This window comes from Vipera berus, assembly GCF_964194415.1.
Source record: "Vipera berus genome assembly, chromosome: 2".
In the NCBI taxonomy this organism is placed as follows: Eukaryota; Metazoa; Chordata; class Lepidosauria; order Squamata; family Viperidae; genus Vipera; species Vipera berus.
In genome coordinates this window covers 208562077-208583584 of record NC_138203.1, presented here as the reverse complement: position 1 = coordinate 208583584, position 21508 = coordinate 208562077, and the positions used below count along the sequence as shown (strand labels likewise).

The following is a 21508-nucleotide window of genomic DNA, read 5'->3' as shown; positions in this document are numbered from 1 at the left end:
GAAACAAAATCTGGTTTTGTTTTAGTAGCTTTAGTAACTGAATAATGTTTTAAAAATCCAGATAATCGAGTTTTCCTAGCTATGAATCATCATGCCAGAACAAATTGTTTCAATTTGTTGCCTGATTATCACAGGTCTATTAAAAAATACTTCTGCTTAAACTGAAGTAGCAAAAGATCAGCAACATTACCCAGTAGTGTAGAAAAATATCTCTGTGGTTCACAGCTGATTGCAGTACCTGGCTAACTTTAGGTGATCTCAAAAGCTTAGAAGAGTTGGACCAGTAAGTCATTAAATGGAAGATTGCCAACAAATCAACAAAGGGTATATAGGTTAGACTGGGGAGGGGGGAACTCTGCAGAAGACAATTTTGGCAAATTGTTTCTGAAATGTTGCTGAGAAATTATGTTTGTGACCAAAATGTTACCAAAGATCAGTTTCAGGGAAATTTTGTATGATCTATTTCTCACATTACTGATCATGATAACTTAAGGGTGTGCTCTTCACATTTACAATACTCAGAAGCAAGAAGCAAAAAATGTGTTATAAATGTATTGAAAGGAATAAAGATGGCCTTTCTTCCCACTTCACCGTATGTGATCATTTCCATTTCACTTTATGAGCATAAGAATTGCATTTTTGTAGGAATGGTTTGAATTAATTACGTATCTACTTTATTATAAGACAAAAAGTTTTATTTTGAATTTCCATTGTTCCATTTAGAGGAAAAGGTATTGCTCATGTCACATGTCTCTGTAAATCAACATTGGGATTTAAGTGTGATAATTGCACAAAGTAAGAAAACCCATCCTTAATGAAAAGTAGTACGGGAAAAGATAAAGGGACTTTTTGAACAAGATGCGTAACAAGTACATAAACTGCTTCCCTGCGAGTGTAACTCTCAGAAATACATCATAATGATTATCTTGTCATTTTTTTTGCAATGCCTTTGCCGTACAAAGTTCTAACAGTAGTTTACTGAATAATGCTAGTCATATAGCCATGCCATAGCTCTGACAATTAAAACAGAAATACAGGATAATTGCATGGTTTGAAGGCAATACTGTCATGTCTAGAATCCTTTTTTATACATGTGATTTAGAGACAATTGTAGGGACAAGAGAAGGAAATGACTGCGTTGCCGTATGCAAGAAACTTTTGCCACTCCCTGTCATTTTCCAAGACACTTTTACTTGGAAATTCCGTGTATTAAAACAAATCTTCAAATTTACTCAAGATTAAGCAACAGAACCTTTCCAAGTATAATTTGGATAGTTACTCCAGTATAAGGTGCGCTGAATTTTTCCTGTTCATACCAAATGATATAGCTTTTATTAGAATTAAGGTAAACCAGGAACATATTGTATATAGTGGAGGTAAGATCAAAAAGCATATTGGGTAGATGGAAGAACTAAGATTTGGGGAGCCAGAGAATAGAATACAAAACTACTGTAATGTCATTTTAGCCTATCCCAGGGGTAGGCAACCTTGGCTCTTTGATGACTCATGGACTTCAATTCCCAGAATTCCTGAGTCAGCTGACTAGAGGAATTCTGGGAGTTGACGTCCATGAGTCATCATGCCTACCCCTGGCCTATCCATTTAAACTGTGTGGAATGCCATCAGATTACAAGAAGTACCAAAAATTCAATGAATTCTAAAACTTGAGAGGCATATTTCTATTAATGCCATTAAAAGCAATAGCATCAAAACATACATTTCTGCACAGAAATGCAGGTGTAGAAGCTAAGCCTCTTATTGCTCAGAGGACAAAGTAAAAAAAAACAACAACAATACATCCAAGGTTACTCCTTACAGTTGGGAGAAAGATTGTGTAATTTTTAAATCCAGCAATAACTGCTGCCAAGGCTAATTCTTCCATTAGAGCTATAGGCACAAGGATTCTTTTCTGGATTGTTTGCATGGATGCCCCCTAAGCTCTACCTAGCATGATTAGGAGATAGGGATTACCTACATTGAACCTAGTTGGCTCTCGCCAATTGCAAAAAGCTAAGCTGTATCACATCTAATATGCTCAGATGGGAGATGTCTAAGGAAATCTTAGAACTGTAGGTTAGACTGGGAAGCAAATCAGAACCCCAGAAAGTTGCAAGGACCACACTAATTTTCCATTATTGCTGGAATCAATTCCATGGAAATATCTAACCGACTACCAGGAGTCACGTCCAGCTTACTTGTCGTAGTCCAAAATATCTAGAAGACATTCTGGGAGCTTGTATGGTGTAGCACCTAAGGTGCTAGGCTAGAATGGGAAAACCATGTTCAAATCCTCCCTGAAATGTGAAAGCCAGCCAGGGAAGCACAATCAAAATCATTCCCTCTGGGTCCAAAACAGCTTCTGAACCCTAACAAGCTGGCTAGTAAGAAGAACCCCTCATCACTTCATGGTATGCCAGCTTGGCTCTGAAGAACCGCAGTAAGCCCAGTGCAAAAGAAGCAGATCCTGCAACAAAGCACCCTAATGCTGCCTTCCATTAATCAAGAGGCTTATGACGGCTCATGGTTAGTGCTTCTTAAACGCTGCGATCAGAAAATGTTTCTAATTTTAACATGCTTTGCTAGGGCAGCAATAATACACTTTCCTTGCACCAGAGAATCGCTTGGCAATCCTTGTTTGGAGGCTGAACCTTCTGTTAGCAGGATATTTATACGTGACATTCAAATTATGGCACTATTTAATTGACGTCTGAGTTATCTAATTACCTCCTGGGTCACTAATTTGTGCGCCAATTGGACAATCAGGTTTTGCTTAATGCACGTAGGGAGGTACAGTAAGTTGGGTTCTAAGACACTTGTTAATAAGTGGAGCCAGTTGGTTCCTTAGGAACAAAAAAGTCAGTCTTCAAACAAGGAATGCTCATTTAGAGGGATATGAGCTGCTTTGCCCAGCAATACCTCTGTAAGCACTTCGTTTTAAAAAAAAAAGAATTAGTACATTCTTATGTAAAAAGTGGAAACTGCTCACTTAAAAAAATGCTTCTTTACATGCTTGCTTTGACTCGCCTCCCCAGAAAACATTCAGTTTATGAACAGCAGGATAAGGATACATGTCTTTATGCGGAACTAATGGATAATACTCATCTCAGAATGAAAATTCCAAAAATATTTCTGCTATACTGAAAGAGCCACTCCATACAGGTTCTGTAAAATGTCAAAAGAGGTAGCTCTGGCTAGTTTGAAGGAGCATCCACAAAGTAGAAAATGCAACTCCTCCAGTCTTTTTAATACCTGGTTTAGATTATCCTGTCATCAGTACACCTATATACACTTCCACTAACTCATGCCTTGAAGAGGCCTCTACCATTTAAGACTCTGTAATGTAGGGAAATCTTAATAGGGAATCCTCCAGTGGAATACTCCAATGCTGGGCCCAATGCACCTGGCAAGAGTATTTGCCAGCTAAACATAGGCTTAATGTATGCAAATCCTCATTTCCAACCAATAATTTGTACAACCTGGTCCTTAATAAGTTTTAGATAGGCAGGCATCATTTTCTAATAAGGAACATTCTTTCCTTGGATTCTCCAGTTGGTCCTCCAAGTAATTAACAGCAGTCACAAAAGCAGTAACTATAACCCTTCCTCTTCAAATGTGGCAAATTAACTCTTCGTGTTAGTCATAATAGGATAGAAAAAGCTGGAAGAAACGTGGCCCTTGACACTAAGACTCAGTGTAGCCATCAAAGCTTTGCATGTATGTTCTCTGATTGCAAGGAGAAGGACAGCTTGGTGCAGGACATCTCTTGGTCCCCGTTGCTCAGCACGACTCTCATCTTGTAGTTTCCGTTGGTGAGGAAAGAAGGCAAATCCATGTTGGGTATGAAGAATTCAGAGGAAGGAAGGGTGTAGGTATCCTGAAAGAAAGACAAGCCATCCCGTCAGTCTCCATAAGTTGATACATTGCCTCTCCCTGTCTGTCAGAGTACACTTTGAGTACCAATAAAGCACACCAAGCACATCCTTTAAAACAGGAGCAGAAATGAGGAGGCATTTACAGGATTGAACTACTGAAATAGCTCTTCAGTGTAATCAATTAAAAGATCACTGCAAATTGCTTAAACACATTTGTGCATTTGAACATGACCCAGTATGGAACATTCCATTGTCTGCTTCTATATTGTTATTCGGTACCTAGAAGCCTGGTGGATAGTCAACACAGGCAAATCTTCTATAGCCCGAGATGCTGGCTAGGTCCTCTGAGAAAAAGGCTATCTACTATGACAAGATAGATTGCTAAAAGCAGATTTGAAAAAGAACTTGGAAATTAACACTGGCAAAATAGCGAAGAGCCAAGAGAATTGGGCTGAAATGGGGCACAATAAAGAGTTTGGGAAAACTTACGCAAGGATTGCATGCTGTGATCTATCCATAGCAAGCTACATGCTTTCACAGAAAATCCAGATTCCCCTTTGAAAGGTGTCCGGTTCTATTGGCAAGTTAACTCCTTTATTTTAATGCATCATTATTTTTAATTGATAAGCTTTCTCAGAGATGCACTGCATTATGGGCCACCTGAATGCATTCATTTTGTAATTGTAAGGCTGAAGTTATGTAAATAAAGCAGATTTGACTACAGCTGAAAATCTTGGCAAGTTTATCATCTATTTCTGGACAGAGCTGCATTAATGGAGGCACACAGCTATTGGTGGTACACCAACTTTACAGAGAAAGGAGTGTAAGGAGCTGCTGATGCCCAAAGGATTTTGTTGCTGTGTTTCCCAGACTAAGAAACAAAAGGAGGAAGAAGGCTCACCGCTTTGAATGGGCAATGACATGGAATGCCGTAACTTTGCAATGGTTGTGGACATGGCTCGCCTGGAGGGATGAGACTGTCCAGCATGGCGCAAGTATCATCATAGGTGCAGCTCCCAAGCTGATCCACACAAGGGACTTTTATCCAGATATCCCCAAGCTTCTTCTCCAGTATGACATCTGCCTGGAAATAGATGTGAACATTAATATTCCGTCTGAAAATTTCTTCCTGTCATTAACACAACCTGGTGTTTCTCTTTTCCAATAGGTTGTTGATAGCAGACTAGTTAAAACAACTTGAGAAATCAGTGATTGCTCAGTCAATTTTCTGAATGTGCATCACTGTTTAGGCTACTTGCTTTGAAGGAATAAAACAATAACCCTGACTCATCTTTAAATGAGTAGGGACTGAATCTGGTCTGACAGCTAAATTCGGGACCCCACGTTACCTGGAAGAAGATAAATATCAGGGAGACACACCTTGAAAGAGGTGTAAACCTCATCCCCAGAAAAGCTCCTTTTTTTCCTACCGCTATCACCTTTTGGACAAAGGATGCCACACTCCCAATAAGCTCAACTGGGAGATGCAATGTTGGATGTTGCCATTTTCCTTGTCTATTCATCTTGGGAGAAAGTGTGGGAGAAAGCCTTCGCTTGCAAAAGATTTCTTAATTTTAAAATGCACTGGATTAAAGGAGCATGTTCACAGACATGCTCTCCATGAAGTAATCCAACATACAGAAGTTAAAAAGAGAGGATGGCCCTGTCACTTTGTAAGGCAGACATGTCAAACACAAGGCCCGGGGGCCGGATTCGGCCCGCGAAGTGGTTTCATGCGGCCCACGAAGCCATCCTGGAAACAGTGAGGGAACGGCCCCCACTGCCTTGGCCCTGGCCCAGAGAGATCCTCCTTCTGCCAGAGACCCTCAGATCTGTCCCACTCCTGCCCAGGCCCCCATAGGCACCCTTGATGTGAACGATGTAGAGCTGGCCACACCCACCCAGTAGGCCATACACACTCTAGCCACGCCCACCCAGTAGGCCACGCCCACCCTGGCCATACCCACCTGGCCCCCTGAGGGCAACTGCAATGCTGATGCGGCCCTCAATGAAATTGAGTTTGACACCCCTGTTGTAAGGAGTATTAATAAGCAAAGCATGTGTTCTAACGCTAAGCTACAATCACTTGGGCACCCTTGACATAAACCTAATGACCAGCTGGGAAAATAATGCCAGTCAAATGCAACTTTTATTTGATTCAGCAAGGCTGCTCTTATGTTCTCAGATATCATAAGCCACCACCTGTGAACAGTAGAGAGCCATACAAATGCTGCAAGTTTCCCTTACACTCTTCCCATTTACATCCTTTTTGGTATAGAAAGCAGTTTTCAGCAACCTGGTGCTTTCCAAAGGTTTTATATTAACATGCCAAACCGCCCACCTTGCTTAGCTAACAGCTGAAACACTATCCTCTAACACAGGCATGTCAAACTCACGACGTCACATGACGTCACGTGATGTATTATGACTTTTTTCCCATTGCCGGCAATGGGGTGGACACGGTTTCGGCGTGACGCATCCAGCCCGTGGGCCCAGCAGTTTGACATGCCTGCTCTCACACATCTGCAGAGTATCAGCTGACGTTGTCTTTCCCGGCCATTTATTGCCATCCCTTTTTCCTCCCTCTGTGAATATTCTCTAAAGCTCCTAAAGGAAATCAACCCTGACTGTCCTTTGGAAGGACAGATATTGAAGCTGAAACTCAAATATTTTGGCCACAAAATGAGAAGAGAGGACTCATTGCAAACCCATTTCTGATGTTAGGAAAGACTGGAGGCAAAAGGAGAAAGGGATGGCCGAAGATGAGATGATTAGATAAGTATCATTGGCTCAATGAACATGAATTTGGGCAAACTCCACGACAGGGGGAGGTGTGCTGTAGTACACGGGCCCACAAACAGTTGGACACGACTTAGCGACTGAACAACAACTCCATAGCAGGAAAAATAAAGGTTCAATACCATTGCCCTGTGCTGGTCTTCAGAGGAAATAACAGACACCAAAAGCTCAGTTTAAATACCCAAGGTGGCCAGGCGTATAGAGAATCCCAAAACTAAGCCTCTGGGCTCTGGCTGGATTGCCTCCTCTCCCCCAACAGCATGATAAGGATTCACAGGACAAGTGTTCACAAGGCAGGCCAGCTTGTGTGGTATCAAAGGTCTCAGACGCTTGTCCTGTTTTCCATGATGCTTCTGAGAACAGCTGAAACTCTGCTTTTCCCATGCAAGGGATTCCCTCTCCTCCTAATATGAACACTTCCACAGGGGTTTTTTTTCCCCCACTGCTCTCAAATCAGCCATCATCTCTATTCATAAGCAGGTACAATTTATCTCTAGCTCCTTACCAGCACCTCCCAAATCACAGCTGAAGGGAAATTGCAACATGCAAGTTGGGAAGAACTGGTGTAGACTCACTTCTCACAGGGTGTGTATGTGTGTATTATTGAGTCACTCTGGCCATGACCTTACACTTCCCCATCCTCACAGAGATCAGCTGCCACTGAGGTTCGCTAAGATGCTACTATTTCCCAGAAGTTTAAAATATAGCAAAGGGACAGTGACTTTGGGGTTTGCAAGATACACTGGCCACAATATCTAATTGGACTAGATGGGAAACCATCTCACTCTGAAATGAAAACATAGATGGAAGGCAGGGCATTGGCTGAATGTTTTTGGATTTTCCTGCTGTTAGCTGTATTAACAGGCTCATCTTTTTCCAGCATTCTGAGTGTGGCTGTAGCTGAAGACATCATGAAACTGGCTTCCAGCAACTTTTGAATATCTGGCAATTGAAATGAAATGCTCTTGAGGCACATGCCTGAAGGAAATGTCTCTCTGAAAGGAGAGATGAGGCCTTGATTATACCTGAGTCACATTTTTAATAACCTAATAAATACTTTCCAGACTACCATGTTACACTTTTCTAAATTTTGCAATATAGTATTTCTCTCTCTCTCTCTCTCTCTCAAAAAAAAAACAGGATTAAAAATCTATTTTGGCCCAGGATATAGAGGAATGTTTGTGAATTTTAATGAGAATTTTCACATCGTTTTGTGTTCTTAAGGTGCAAACTGATGTGGAAATTGGACTGAATGGATTTTGGCATGCAGTACTTGCAAAGCTGCCATGGCCAGGGAGCAAACAGCATCCCTGGACAAAATAAATAAATATTAAGAGAACCTCTAGGCCTAAGCTCAAGAAAAATGCTTTTCCCTTGTCCAAGCAGTTGCAAAACGTGCTGTCTGGTCACATGTGAGCAATATGTCTTTCCCCTACTTTCCTAAAAAAAAGCTTGGAGCAAAATCCAGAAGATTTGGGTTTGAAAACAACCTTGAACATGTAAACATACAGATCATGTCACAGTTTCCTAGTGATATGCAGGTTCTGAGGTTTTGCTGGTAAAAAATACAGGAAACCAGAAGTTGCCTTTGAGCTTTATGTTTTTTATTCAGCTGAACAAAAAGACGGGCTCCTCTAAATGAGAGCAGCCCCGAAACACAAGAAATCCTTGTATTTATTCTTTCTGGTTACATAAGCAAGCCATTCAGCAAAGCTGACACGCATAGCATAAAGATTTCACCCAGTAGGTCTGGCATACTGTAAATAAGAGAGCAGAAGTAACAAACATGTTCCCTTCTGGGTGTTTCCCTATAGATATCGTATGTTCTTTGGTGGGTTAGGACATTGGGTATTTTCCTTGCTGGCCTTTCATGACCCTGCATCCAGGACTTTGCAAGAGCCCAAAGACAGTAAGGCCATCTGCACATTCACAATTGATATTTCCTATACTGTCCCCTAATTCTGGGTTAACACTAGTTAGAAGCAAACCTCAGTTTGCCATTTTGAGTCAATCTCAATTCAAGCTAGTGAACAAGCCATAGCATTATAGCTGGAAGGATTCCATACTATCCTGTGACTCTACAACAGAAAAGCCAGGGGCCTATCAGTTGATTCCAGCTGAAGTCCATAGCCCAGGTGAGGAAGACGGAAGCGCTCCAATGCTAGATGGGTTGGAAACCAACTTGGAGATGACCCAAGAACACAAAATTCTACTTCTTTTGACAGAATTTCATTCTATTTCATCTGAGATAGCCCTTTCTATCTCAGTGCCTGAAATCTAAAACAGGAAAAACAGCACTAGATCTAAAAAAAAAAGATGCTAGAATGAACACAGCTATGAGAACTAGTAACAGAAAGATCAAGAAACCAGTAAGACAGGAAAAAAACCCTGAACACATGAAAAAATATGAAGAAATCAATATACAACATCTGAGCTAAATCACAACCCACGTTCTCATGCCTGGGGCTTGAAAGGCTCATATATATATATAAATAATTTTTCAAGATTCAAATGTTTTGCATAAAACCAGGTAGGTTGTATCAGTACAATCAATAAACACAAGACAATTTCATTATATTACTCTGTGGGTGTTATCTGCACCCTTTACAGTCTCTTCAAGGCTGACATCATTCCGGATATGAAATTATTGTATGTCTCCTGATTTTATTATTATCCCTTAGAAATATGTCTGAGGCTAGACCATGGCATGCACAACTAGTTGCTTAATAGGAGAAGATAAGCTGGAATCCAATTTCTGCTGATTTTTAAAAAAATGCTTTATAGGCTATCTAACTCCCAAATAGCTTACACAGGGTAAAAACATATACCGTATTTTCCGGCGTATAAGACGACTTTTGAACCCCTGAAAATCTTCTCAAAAGTTGGGGGGTCGTCTTATACACCCAGTCGCCTTATACGCCGGAAAATCAGTGGGTGGCGTCTGGCGGGAGCCGGCAGGGCAGTCCTGCGCACGTGCGCACTCCCCGGCTGCTCCTTAGCAGCTGGGGAGTGCGCGCGTGTGCAGGACTGCCCTGCCGACTCCCGTCCGACGCTCTTCGCTCTTGAGGCAGCTGCTGCCTCAAGAGGGAAGAGCCGGCTCGCTCTTCCCTCTTGAGGCAGCTGCCTCAAGAGCGAAGAGCGTGGAGCCGGCAGGGCAGTCCTGCGCACGCGCGCACTCCCCGGCTGCTCCTTAGCAGCTGGGGAGTGCGTGCGTGTGCAGGACTGCCCTGCCGACTCCCGTCCGACGCTCTTCGCTCTTGAGGCAGCGAGCCGGCTCTTCCCTCTTGAGGCAGCAGCTGCCTCAAGAGCGAAGAGCGTGGAGCCGGCAGGGAAGTCCTGCGTGCGCGTGCGTTTGCAGGACTTCCCTGCCGGCTCGCTCTTCCCTAAGAGCGTCGGAAGGGAGCCGGCAGGGAAGTCCTGCTCCCGTCCGACGCTGCGCTTCTGCCGGGCGGTGCTGGCCGAGACGAGCCAGCAGGCAGCCGCCGTGAGCGCGGCGCTGAGGGGCAGCAGCCCCACGCGCAGCAGCAGCCGCCGGCTCAGCAACAGGTCCGACCGCAGGAGCCGCACCGCCAGGCTGCCCAGGAAAAGCAGCCACACCGAGAGGCTGCACGCCCAGTCCAGCTCCATGAGGGGCAGGGCGGGAAGCCGGTCGGGAAGAGGGACCGGGAGCTCGGGCCGAGCGCGCCTCGGCCGACGGTGAGAGGGAAGCGGCACATGAAAAAGAGGCTGCGGGTGGAGCTGCCCCGCCCTGCGCCGAATGGGAGAGGTTCAAGGCCTGGGGGGGGAAAGCAGGAGGGGCGCCGGCCATGGCGGCTGCCCTCCGGCGCTGCCTGCCGCCCGGGAAACGCTGCGTCTCGGGGGCCAGCAGAAGCGCGGGAGCAGTGGGAGGGCCGGCGGGGCCAATTGGGCCTTCGCCTCCTCTGCGACGGACAGGGAGGGCAGGGCATGTAAGTATTTTCCGGCGTATAAGACAAAAAACCTTGAAAAACTTAAATTAGGGGGTCGTCTTATACGCCGGGTCGTCTTATACGCCGGAAAATACGGTAAACCAAAATAGCCAATAACACTACACATGATACACTGAAACCAGCAGTATCACAATACAACATACGTGGGACCAAAACCCCACCTATTCCAATAATAACGAAATTACAGGCTATGACGTTTCTCAACCTTGGACCCCTTTAGGGTAAGTGGACTCCAATTCCCAGAATTTCACAGCCAGCATGGGAAGTTGAAGTTCATACTATTAAAGTAGCCAAAAAATTGAGACACACTGTTCTAAAACATCTTCAAACACCTTTTCCTTCTTCTATTTGGAGGATGGCCAATTTTTTAGTCACAGGGAACCGAAAATACTAAATGGGGAAATTATGCAAAATGCAGGGCTAATATTTTCCACATTAAGTGAGGGCTTATTTTTTGTTATTTTGTTTGATTTTTAATGGTTTCAGGCCTTTTAATGGTTTCAGACAGCTTTCCTGCGTTTTCTGACTTAACACGGCTGTAAAGTGCAGCCCCACTTTTCAATAATTACACTGCTAAAAACTGGCAAGGAGCCTTGGGTCTACAGACTATTCACTCCTGATCTACTGGAAGAGATGTCTTTCTTTGACAACAATTAGGAAGGGGAAAAGGGATCTAGCAAGAGGCAGGACTAGGATGATTGTGAGTTAGCTTGGAGGCTAAGCAGAGTCTGCCATGGTTGATGCTTTGATGGGGCATCAGCTGAGAATGACAAAGCTGCTGAGTGGACTGGAAAGTTGGGGAAAAAAAACCAACTCCAGAAGGCAGCATTCTGTTAGGTTCCAAGAAAACTACATGGATTCAATCATCAGGATTTGAACATTATTCAAAGATGCCTTTATCTAGGAAAGAAAGAACAAGGGGGGGGAGCTGAAAAAACTGGGCCTACCCATGTCCACGTTGAGCTGCCACAAAAATAAAACAGTGCAATCTTATATCAGGCCTGGTTTAGTTAAAGATACCAAATAAAAAATGTTTATTTTATCAAATGTACTACTATCAGAGATGCAAGTAACAATTTTGGTTTGGTTTGGTTCCATCACTTTTCACGTACCTTTAGAGGAGCACAGAGGCTTATAGTGTTGGCCCCCGATGCGCTAACTGTCACATCTCCAGGGACAGTAATTGGATCTGGACTTACAGACAGACTCTTAATTACTGCAGGTTCCGATGGAGGACCACAGTTTTCCCATGCAAAGTTTTGGACCTAAATGTGTAAAGAAAGGCCAGATTTAAAATTGTGCATTAAGTTTGGCAAGAAGACCTTCCCCAATCTGGTTGGGGAACACTGGCTAAATTGGCATCGCAGCTCAAATACATTTGGAACACCCCAGCATAAGGACAAATATGTTATGTTTTCCTTAACAGGATAAATTATGGTTACAGAACTTGGAATGTATAATTTAATTAAGAAAAAAAGGGGAGTGGTTGAACTATCCCTTTTCAATTGACCTAATTGCAGATTTCCTTTCTTTTGTTTAACAAGATCTGTACTTAAAGTGATAAATCTGCATTTTCCTGACTTTCTGTGAAGAGTCCCATGATCCACTGCACTTTTAAACCCAGAATGCTATTTTCTAAGATAATCTAAACTCAGCTACTCCCAAACATGTAGTTTTCTGTGCATTTTTCGTATGGAAGACCATTAGATCATGGGAAACTCTCTGTCTGCAGCCAGAAGAGGTACAAAAAAGATTTATAACTTCAGTTATTTGCACAGGTGGCCTTCAAAAGACAACAGCCAGAAAAGATTTTTTTGTTCTTATTGTTTTCTTTGAGTACCAAAGTACAAGCTAGGCTACAGCAAAACTTGAAAAGAGCAAAAACTTTGTGGACAGGCAGGAGAACTAGAACAGCCTTCCCATCCAAAGTGTCCTCCAGATGTACAGGTAATCCTCAACTTACAACCACAATTAAGCCCAAAATTTCTCTTGTTAAGTGAAACATTTGTTAAGTGAGTTCTGCCCCATTTTATGACCTTTCTTGTCACAGTTGTTAAGTCAATCACTGCAACTGATAAGTTAGTAACCCGGTTGCTAAGTGAATTTGGCTTCCCCATTGACTTTGCTTCTCTGAAGGTCACAAAAGCTGGCCTTGGGACACAGCAACAGTCTTAAGTATGAACCAGTTGCCAAGCATCTGAATTTCAATCACATGATCACGGGGATGCTGCAAAGGTCGTAGCTGTGAAAAACGGTCATAAATCACTTTTTTCAGTGTTGTTATAACTTTGAACGGTCACTCCATGGACTGTTGTAAGTGGAGGACTACCTGTATTGAGACTGCAATTCTCCAGGAGCATGGTCACCACTTCCAAAGAGCCCTAGATTGGACAAAGCAGAGCTAGAATGCTTCTGTGGCCTTTTGCTTTGCAATATCATCCTGTGGTGCTCTTGGGATTGCAGTTATTCTATTACCTGCTGGAGAATTTTCTTCAATGGCCCCACTCACTGGACATTACAGAAGCCATCCAATTCCTATACTTCCTTATGGAAATGCAGGGCTCGGCCCACCCAGCCCTTCAGGATTGGCAAGTACTTTTAACTCTTAATGAGAAGTGCTTCCTGTGTAGGAGTTTTCTATTGTTTGGAGAAACCCTTCAAGAGACCGGTTAGACAGGATGACTCTCCGCAGCTCCAACTGGTAACATCTCAGTTGAAAACCACTTTTAACACAGAAGCAAAGCAGTACAATCTATAACAATTTCATCACAGAGTAGTACTTCAGGTCTGTCACGTTAGACTGGGTACATAACAGTAGTGACACACCTCAGACCTTCATGGAGATCACCGTGTCCATTGCTCAACAAGTGCTCTTGGGGAAATCTAAATTTACACAGATCTTTAAAAAAAGAGAAGCATCCTTGAGAATTAGGATTGAAGTTTAATCATTAAGCTTATTTAACAAACAATGGCTTTCTTGTGCAAAGTGTTGCCAAACCTCTGCTTCATTTGGTCAAGTATAATCTCCAGTACTCTGGTAATAAGTTATTTATAATGTACCAATAAAGGAGAATATTTGTAATTCAGGGTTGAAATGAGGGGTCCTGGATACTCATAAGAGTTTGGTTGTTTTCTTCCAGATGTTTTTTTTTACCCAAACTAGGTAACATCAACCGTGCTAGTAAAGAGTGGGATTTGCTCCCAGTTTATATTCTAGCAGTGACGCTGACAAGGCAAACCACTAGAATATAAACTGAGAGCAAACCCCACACCTACTAGCACTGATGATGTTACCCAGTTTGGGTAATGAAATGTCTGCATAAAATCAACCAAGCTCAGAGAACAGGAAGAACCCCTTATTTAGAGTGTAAAGTTTTATAAGTAACATTAAAGATCATTTTGAAAGCAATCTTATCAGATTCCAATGTATGAATTAGTTTTGTAAAAAGAGGCATTTAGGCCCATGCACTGATCGATCAATCAATCAATCACTCCTCAAAAAGCAGGTGAATTGGTGAATTTTGAACTTTAACGCAATTCCAAATATTTTGCAATGGTTGCAGTGGTGTGAGAAAGGCAATTCAAATTTGCATTCAAGTACAAAGCCTTGAGCAAAATACTATATACTATCATAGGGGGTGACTAATATTATAATTACTAACCTACTGCTGTTTGCTCTGTTCAAATCCATATGACCAAGTATACTATCAGACGTTGTTTCCTTAGCCTGGTTCTAAATACACAATTACACAGAAATCATTTCTCTTTCCATTAAGATGAGACCTTGGAAGCTCCACTAATTATGCTTGAAGTATATTTCTATTAATTTCTAAATATTTATATTAGTAGCAGCGATGAGCAGGGCTTTAATATACCTAAAATTTACATCCCATTGATGGCAAGAATTAACTACAACATCACATGCATAGTCATTAGGACTGCCTGCAAAAAATGTAACATTAAATTTCTGCTAACAACAAAAAGTAATCAGATGTGGGCTCCGGATAATAGCCTTACTGTTTGAAATCTATTGTTGTTTTCCAACTACATTGACAAGCCAACATGTTACCAGCTACTCTTGTGATATTAAATCCTTCAGCATTACCCCAGATTTCCAAAATGAGTGTATAGAATTATAAGAAGTCACAAATGCCATTCTGCCACACCCCCAGCTCAAAAACATTGAAGCATTCCTGACTTAAGTTTTCACACAAATAGGAAGAAGAGAGCTACGATAAAATAGGAAATACAAAAAGCAGCAGCATACAAGGAGAGATTTTGTGCATTAAAATTAACATTTTTGAAGGGGGGGAGGGGAATACCTACAATTCCCATCACTTCTAGCAAGGGGATTAGGTTGAAGGAAGGCTCCAGTTAGCGCGTTACTGCAATATAGCTTCGTGCATGGGTGCAGATCAATCGCCACTCATCGTTACCTCTTGTCAAAATAATAAAAACGTATTTCCCCCCAGAGAGCCCCCTTTACTTTCGCATTCAAGGGATCAGCCACAATATATTCCTCGCCTTCTTCCACCCTTCATGCCAGTAGCAGAAGCGAAGCCATTTACCATTGCTGCCACGTACCTTGCTCAGGGACCAGGTCATGTCCCGCGCGACAAAGCGTTGTTGTTGGGGTCCCCCATGGACAGCTGTCAACAGCTGGAGAGCGCCTACGGTCAGCCAGAGCGCCAAAGCCTGCATTTCTCAGATCAACTCGGCTCAAATCAGGAAGAAAACAGCTCACAAGCGCAGGGAGAGATCTATAGCTCTTCGAGGTTCACTTTCCAGCTCCAGGAAGCAAGAGTCCCAAGAGTCCACCAAAGTAGCGGGGGTTATTTACTGGCCTCTCGTCCTCTCCCCCTGCATCAGAGATATCTCTGAACCCGCCTCCTTTCTCCACCAGATCTCCAGACGGAGAAAACGTGACTTCTTTCGCAAGCACTGAGACCGGAAAGCGAGTTCTCTTCATGGTCCGATGCGAGGGAAGCGCTCTGACCTCTGCTGGTACGGAAGGTGCATCACTCCGGCAATTCAGATGCGGTAGTCTACAAAATAATTGAGTTCTACTTTTAAAAAAAAATATATGCTTCATTGAAGGGGAAGGGGCTGGGGGACCCATTGGGAACTCATATTCTCCTAATCTCAGATCTTTTATTTCTACACCATTTGCATAGCACCATTTGTTCCCCGTAAGAGCCAATATGGAGTCTCCACTGAAAATCACTCATTTATTCAGAATTTAAGGTATAGGTTTAGGGGTAATAAGCGTACCCCTAACGGCTCTGTGAACAGGCCCGTGTAGTTTTCTTGCAGTATTGGAGCAATGGTTTGCCATTATCTTCTGGAGTAAGGCTGTGACTTTTGAGCCAAGCCAACAGCTTTGAAATTGCGTCCAAATGTCAGTGAGCCAGTTCTTTTTCTGCACTTAGCTTGAAAGTCAGCCAAATATTCCCATCCTCAGGAATTCTACTTTCTGAGGTGAGAATTGTCTCTGAATTATCAACGTTTCTGTGGAAGGATGCTGAGGCCGCATCAATGCAATTTCTCCTTGGGGAGAAATCTGTATTTCCCACTTTTACAGATTTTTTTATTTGGAAGTAAAGTGATGGAGATCATAGTGGGTGAAGATGGGAGAAGGATTACAAGCAGACAACAATACCATTTGATTCCTTGTAAACACTCCTGAATCAGACTGAATCTGCTTTTACACTTTAGAGACAATAAAGCCCACAGAAAACATCTCCTTCTCCATTCAATCATTTTCTTAGTGTCTTAGTGTCTTGTCTTGCATAGACAAGGCCACCTACTTTGGCTTGTGTGAATAAAGTAACAAGGCACTAAGAAAATAATACTCCAGACAATTTCTAACTGTTTATAGGTAGATCTTGCCTAACATCCACAATTGGGACTATTGCTAAGCGACATAGTCATTAGGTGAAATGCCACATGACTGTGCCAGATTTACAGTGTCATTTCTATGCAGTTATTAATCAATTTGCCATATGTTCTTAAGTGAGGATGTCGTATGACTATGAGTTGCAACTTCCTGCTGGCTTCCCCATTGCCTTCACTTGTTACCAGCACATGATCGTGTGGAGGTTGTGATGACCACAAGTTCAAGGACTTTTTTTAGCACGGTTGCAACTTTAAATGGTCACTGAATGAGGCAATCAGTAAACGAGAATTATTTATAAGGTATGGTTTGTACACGAGACTGCACAAGCTATATTTACAGGCACTGAGCTAAATAACAGTTCATTTCATCATGGGCCATTAAATAAATCACAACTAGCAGGGTTCACCCTCTAAGTCATATTATACTAGCCACGATATCTACCTATCCAGTCAAAATTCATCCGGTGAACAAACATTACAAGGTTCCCATGCCTTTGTATCCCTATGGACTAAGCCATTAGACTTTCATCCCATTTGGAATAATTGCTGTACTTTGTCTCCTCCTAATTCTGTCCCTTCTTTATCAGCTCAGTTGATTGGATTGTTTCCTGGATTTTTCTAGCCACTGTGTAAAGGTTAAGATGACAATTAATACTGTGGATGACACAGGCAAATCAGAGCAAACGTATTTGCTGAGGAGCTTCCAAGTAATTATGCAACTGCACAGTGCCCAGGAATTCTTTTACTCGGTTCCAGAACTGACTCGGCGTTCTTCCTTAGGACTCTTGCATTTCACCAGAGTTGGATGCAACTTAAATAAAACATGTATTGATAATGTTTTATGAGGGTATAAATATCTGAAAAAACAATCTGAACTGCATCTTTTAGCTGTGAAAAACTCCTAGGTTCAGTATTCCATATTTAATGCCTTTGGGACCAGTTAAAAGGCAACTCCTCTGAAATACCAGCCTGAACTGCATCTTAAAGCTGTGTAAAAGTCCTAAGCTCAGCATTCCATATCTGATGGCTTTGGAACTTGTTCCACTGCAATTCCTGTCACCCTAGTACAGCAGTGTCTGTCACAAACATCCATGGCATTTGATGCAAGGGTAAACACAGGTGACCTATTTTCATTTGCCTCATCCCCTCTGCAGACACTGCAACTCTCTTGTCTTCCATATAGAAATGAAACTGAGGAAGAGATTGGGCCACCACTGAGCCCAATTGGCTAGTATGTAAATTCTTGGATCTTCCAGGCTGAATATTGCAGCCAAAACCTACTTAAAGGATCTGGCAGGGTTGTGTTATTCCTCCAGATTGGCTCTACTATGTCTGATGACAATCTACTTGAGTACTGAATGATGACCACATAGACCAGGGCTTTTCAACCAGTGGTACTTGTACCACCTGTGGTACATTGGCACCTAGCAGGTGGTACGCGACCATCCTAGAAAAGTGGTAGCAGGGGAGGGGAATGAGCTGAACCGGTGGCAGCACCGCACAAGCCTGAGCGAGAGATGGCTGGAGCTGCAGGGCTGTCAGGGCTCAGCGGAAGTGCCAGGATCAGCGCCAGGCTCCAGCTAGAGCTCGATGCTGATCCCGGTGCTTCTGCTGAGCCCAGAAGAAGCACTGATCAGCTGGAATGTTGCAGCATCTCCAGGGTCTTGTGATTTACATTCCGATGCCTGGCAACTGATTCATATTTATGATGGTCACAGTGTCCCAGGGTCATATGAAGTGACCAAAACCTGCTGCAACCACCCAGCAGAGTGGGGGGATAAAAACCAGACACCCCCCACCCCACCCCTGCTGCCAATCCTCAACAGAAATGCTCACAACAATGAAAACCTCGGACAGGAGGAAGAGCGCTGCTGGGCGGCAGGCAGGTGTCTTGCTTGGCTGTGGCTTGGGGGGCACTTTTTCAGTGCCATTGTAACTTCAAACAGTCACTAAGCGAACTGTTGTAAGTCGAGGACTACCTGTACTTCATCACTTTTTTCCTCTTTTTTTTGGATCATCAAGTTTTTGACACCTTGCTAGGCGACTGGTGGTACTCGGATGTTGCCATATCCTAAAAGTGGTACAATGGGTGAAAAGGTTGAAAAGCCCTGACATAGACAACTCTTTCCTACTCATATTTTATTTTTATTAGATTTGCATCCCATCCTTTTTGCAGCAACTTAAGGCACCTTATCCAGAAATCAGCTTGAGGCCACTCCTTTAAGAACCTGTGGGAGCTGAGAGACAGTCATCAGGCCACAATCAACCAACCACTTTCACATGAAGCGCAAAGGCCACGATCAGCAGGATTTTGCAGGTGTACAGTACTTGGAAGCACAGATTTAGTGCTCTTTCAGACCATGTTCAGACAAAAGGAGATCAAGATTGGGCAGATTTCTAAAGCCATATTCCCTAGGCAAGTGTCAGAGTATTAGTGGCAGATAACTGAACCCATATTCTCCTGCTTTCCAGGACTGTTTTGTAAACCTTTCTTGGCAAAAGAATGAGAATGGAAAAGTTCTCCTAGCTACAGTTGAGATGCAAAACATGATTATGGTATTACGCCCATTTCTGGGCTCAGTTTCATCTTGCATACTTTGGTAGTCGTGTTGGACCTTCTAGGCTGAATCCAAGGTAAAAATGGCTCCAGCCATCCAAAATTTTCTTCAGAGCACTGTTTCTCAACCTCAATAGCTTTCAGATGTGTGGACTTCCAACTCCCAGAGTTCCCCAGCTAACCAGGCTAGCTAGAGAATTCTGGGAGTTGAAGTTCACATGTCTGAGAGTCACTAAGGTTGAGAAACATTGCTTTGGAGTATTTTTTTCAACAACACCTTTTTCAGTAATTAATGGAGTGTGTGTGTGTATGTATGTATGTGTGTGTATAGCTATTATGAGCTATTCTAGTCTCCCATTTAACTCTTTAACTCTTTGTCAGCAAAAAGAAATTCAAATACAGAATGGATCGCAGTAGCGACTTGAGCCCTGCTTAACACTCCTAGGTTGGAGCTGCAAGGCAAAAGAAATCATAATAATAGAACTGCAATATAGCAGTTCAAAAACCTAAGGTGCATCAATCAGACCACTCTGACTGGAAAAAACTTACACACACAGACACACACAGACACACACACACACACACACACACAGTGTATCAGTGGTGGGATTCAGCCAGTTTGCACCACTTTGGCAGAACCGGTAACTAATTTTTTGTTGCCCAGGCGTAGAATGGACTTCTGGAAGCAGCATCCACACAGACAACCGGTTGTTCACATATTTGAATCCCACCACTGGTATGTATGTATGTATGTATGTATGTATGTATGTATGTATGTATGTATGTGTATGGAGATGGAAAAATAAGGATTTATTTAAAAACTATGTACATTTGAAGATATATCCTATGAATATTAGCATCTGCAAATGACAGTTGCACCTATTTTGCCGGAGCAGAGGTCCCCAACCTTTTGGGCACCAGGGACGGTTCCGTGGAGAGAGGTTTTTCCATGGACCAGAGAGTGCATAGTTTCGTGTGCTGCCTGCATCCCACGGATGGGGCTTTGCTTGTTTGTGCTGACTGGTTGCTGGCATGCCAAGGCCCGTTATTGGTCCATGGCCCAGGGGTTGGGGACCCCTGCCAAAGAGCATGACCTGTGGCAGTGCACATGGGTAGCTGTATCTCAGAATCAGGATCAATCTGGTATGATGTGAGAGATCGGCAAAGATCAGGGCTCATGATGAAGTGAAGTGGTAGCTAATTTGAGGGGCTTTTGAGTAGAGGGATAGCCTCTGCTTCATACCAAGCCAAGGCACTATCATCAAATACTGCTGTTCAGGGGCAGTCTAGACTGGGAGAGGGGAGATAGAGAATTGTTTCTCTTTTGTTCAGAGGTGTGTGAGTAACATATCAGCAGAGTCAAGTTAGACATTTTCTGAATTTTTGACATGCCAAGCCCAAAAGGTTTGCCATCGCGGTTTTAAAAATGCCTACATGCAGAGCCTAAAAACAACTCACTGAAGGTTGCCCAGGGTTGTATGAGAGAATTTAATTCTATCACAATCTTTTCCCTTCTGTTCCATGTCAAAAGGTGGGGGAATATGTTGCTAGAACTTTGTATCCAGGAGTAAATTGCTTGGAGGGAAAAACCCACACAACAGAGGCTTTCCTTTGGATTAGACCCCTACTGGGAAGAACAGATTTTTCTTCTCAATTTCTCTCCAGTTCCTTTTGCCTGAGTTACTTACTTTATTTGTGGAATACCAGCACAGATTTTTAAGATGCAAAATGGCTCAAAGTAATCTCAGATGGTACTCCAAAGTATTATTAGCAGGGTGGTGTCCCTTTGACTAATTGTATACGTAAATGTCTGAGCTGCTACCAATAAGGAGGAATCTGGCAAACCACTTTTCCTACTTAACGTCCTGAGATCAAAATGTTACCTGGCCTTAACAAGGGAGCAAGCAGGAGATACTATCAACAGGAAAACAGGTTGCTCATAAGCTTGGCAAGCCTTCATTGTGGTGATTTTTTATCCCCAGTTAGCTGAGTCAAAAATGAATTAGCCCAGCTGTTAAACATAGACAGCAGGGGAACAAAAACCATGTGTGCTGGTATATTCTCATCTAAGAGCATTGGGTTTGAACTGTACATATTTGCATTATAAAAGAGAGGTACAAAATCCTTTTGTAAGAATAAAATACATTTAAATCTATTGCAAAAAACATCTTACAAAATCTGTCACTCGCTTCTGAAAAAGAAGGAATAGCTTGTAAGAGGCTTTTCTTCAAACTTCACCAAAGTTCCAGTGTTTAGAAAAATTACTGTTGCCTGTATGAACTTTTTCCTGTTTCTAAGCCTCTCTAAATTTTCTACCAAGTTTAAAACAATAACGTGTTAGCTATGTTTTTTTTAATATATAAATCACTTTGGGATGTATTTGAATAGAAAGAGGTATAGAAACTTATTTGGCAGCT

The 21508-nt window shown here is 42.7% G+C and overlaps 1 protein-coding gene across 1 annotated transcript; it reads right to left on the bottom strand.

Annotated features, from left to right (window-relative positions):
* Positions 1–673: 673 nt before the first annotated feature.
* Positions 674–15597, bottom strand: GM2A (ganglioside GM2 activator). The gene is made up of 5 exons (XM_081321479.1): positions 15224–15597; positions 11752–11904; positions 4774–4956; positions 1566–3874; positions 674–1492 (listed from the first exon to the last, which is right to left on the bottom strand). Exons 1-4 carry the CDS (start codon positions 15338–15340, stop codon positions 3701–3703), a joined length of 627 nt encoding a protein of 208 aa, XP_081177605.1. The 5' UTR covers positions 15341–15597; the 3' UTR covers positions 674–1492; positions 1566–3700.
* Between the last annotated feature and the right edge of the window lie 5911 nt (positions 15598–21508).

Bases quoted from the DNA above. Each gene is read 5' to 3' on its own strand.
- GM2A (XM_081321479.1), bottom strand. From the start codon at position 15,340: ATGCAGGCTTTGGCGCTCTGGCTGACCGTAGGCGCTCTCCAGCTGTTG. The intron at 4,957-11,751 runs GTACGTGAAAAG...ATCTATTTCCAG, and splicing joins GCCTCTGTGCTCCTCTAAAG to GCAGATGTCATACTGGAGAA. The intron at 3,875-4,773 runs GTGAGCCTTCTT...TCTTTCTTTCAG, and splicing joins GTCATTGCCCATTCAAAGCG to GATACCTACACCCTTCCTTC.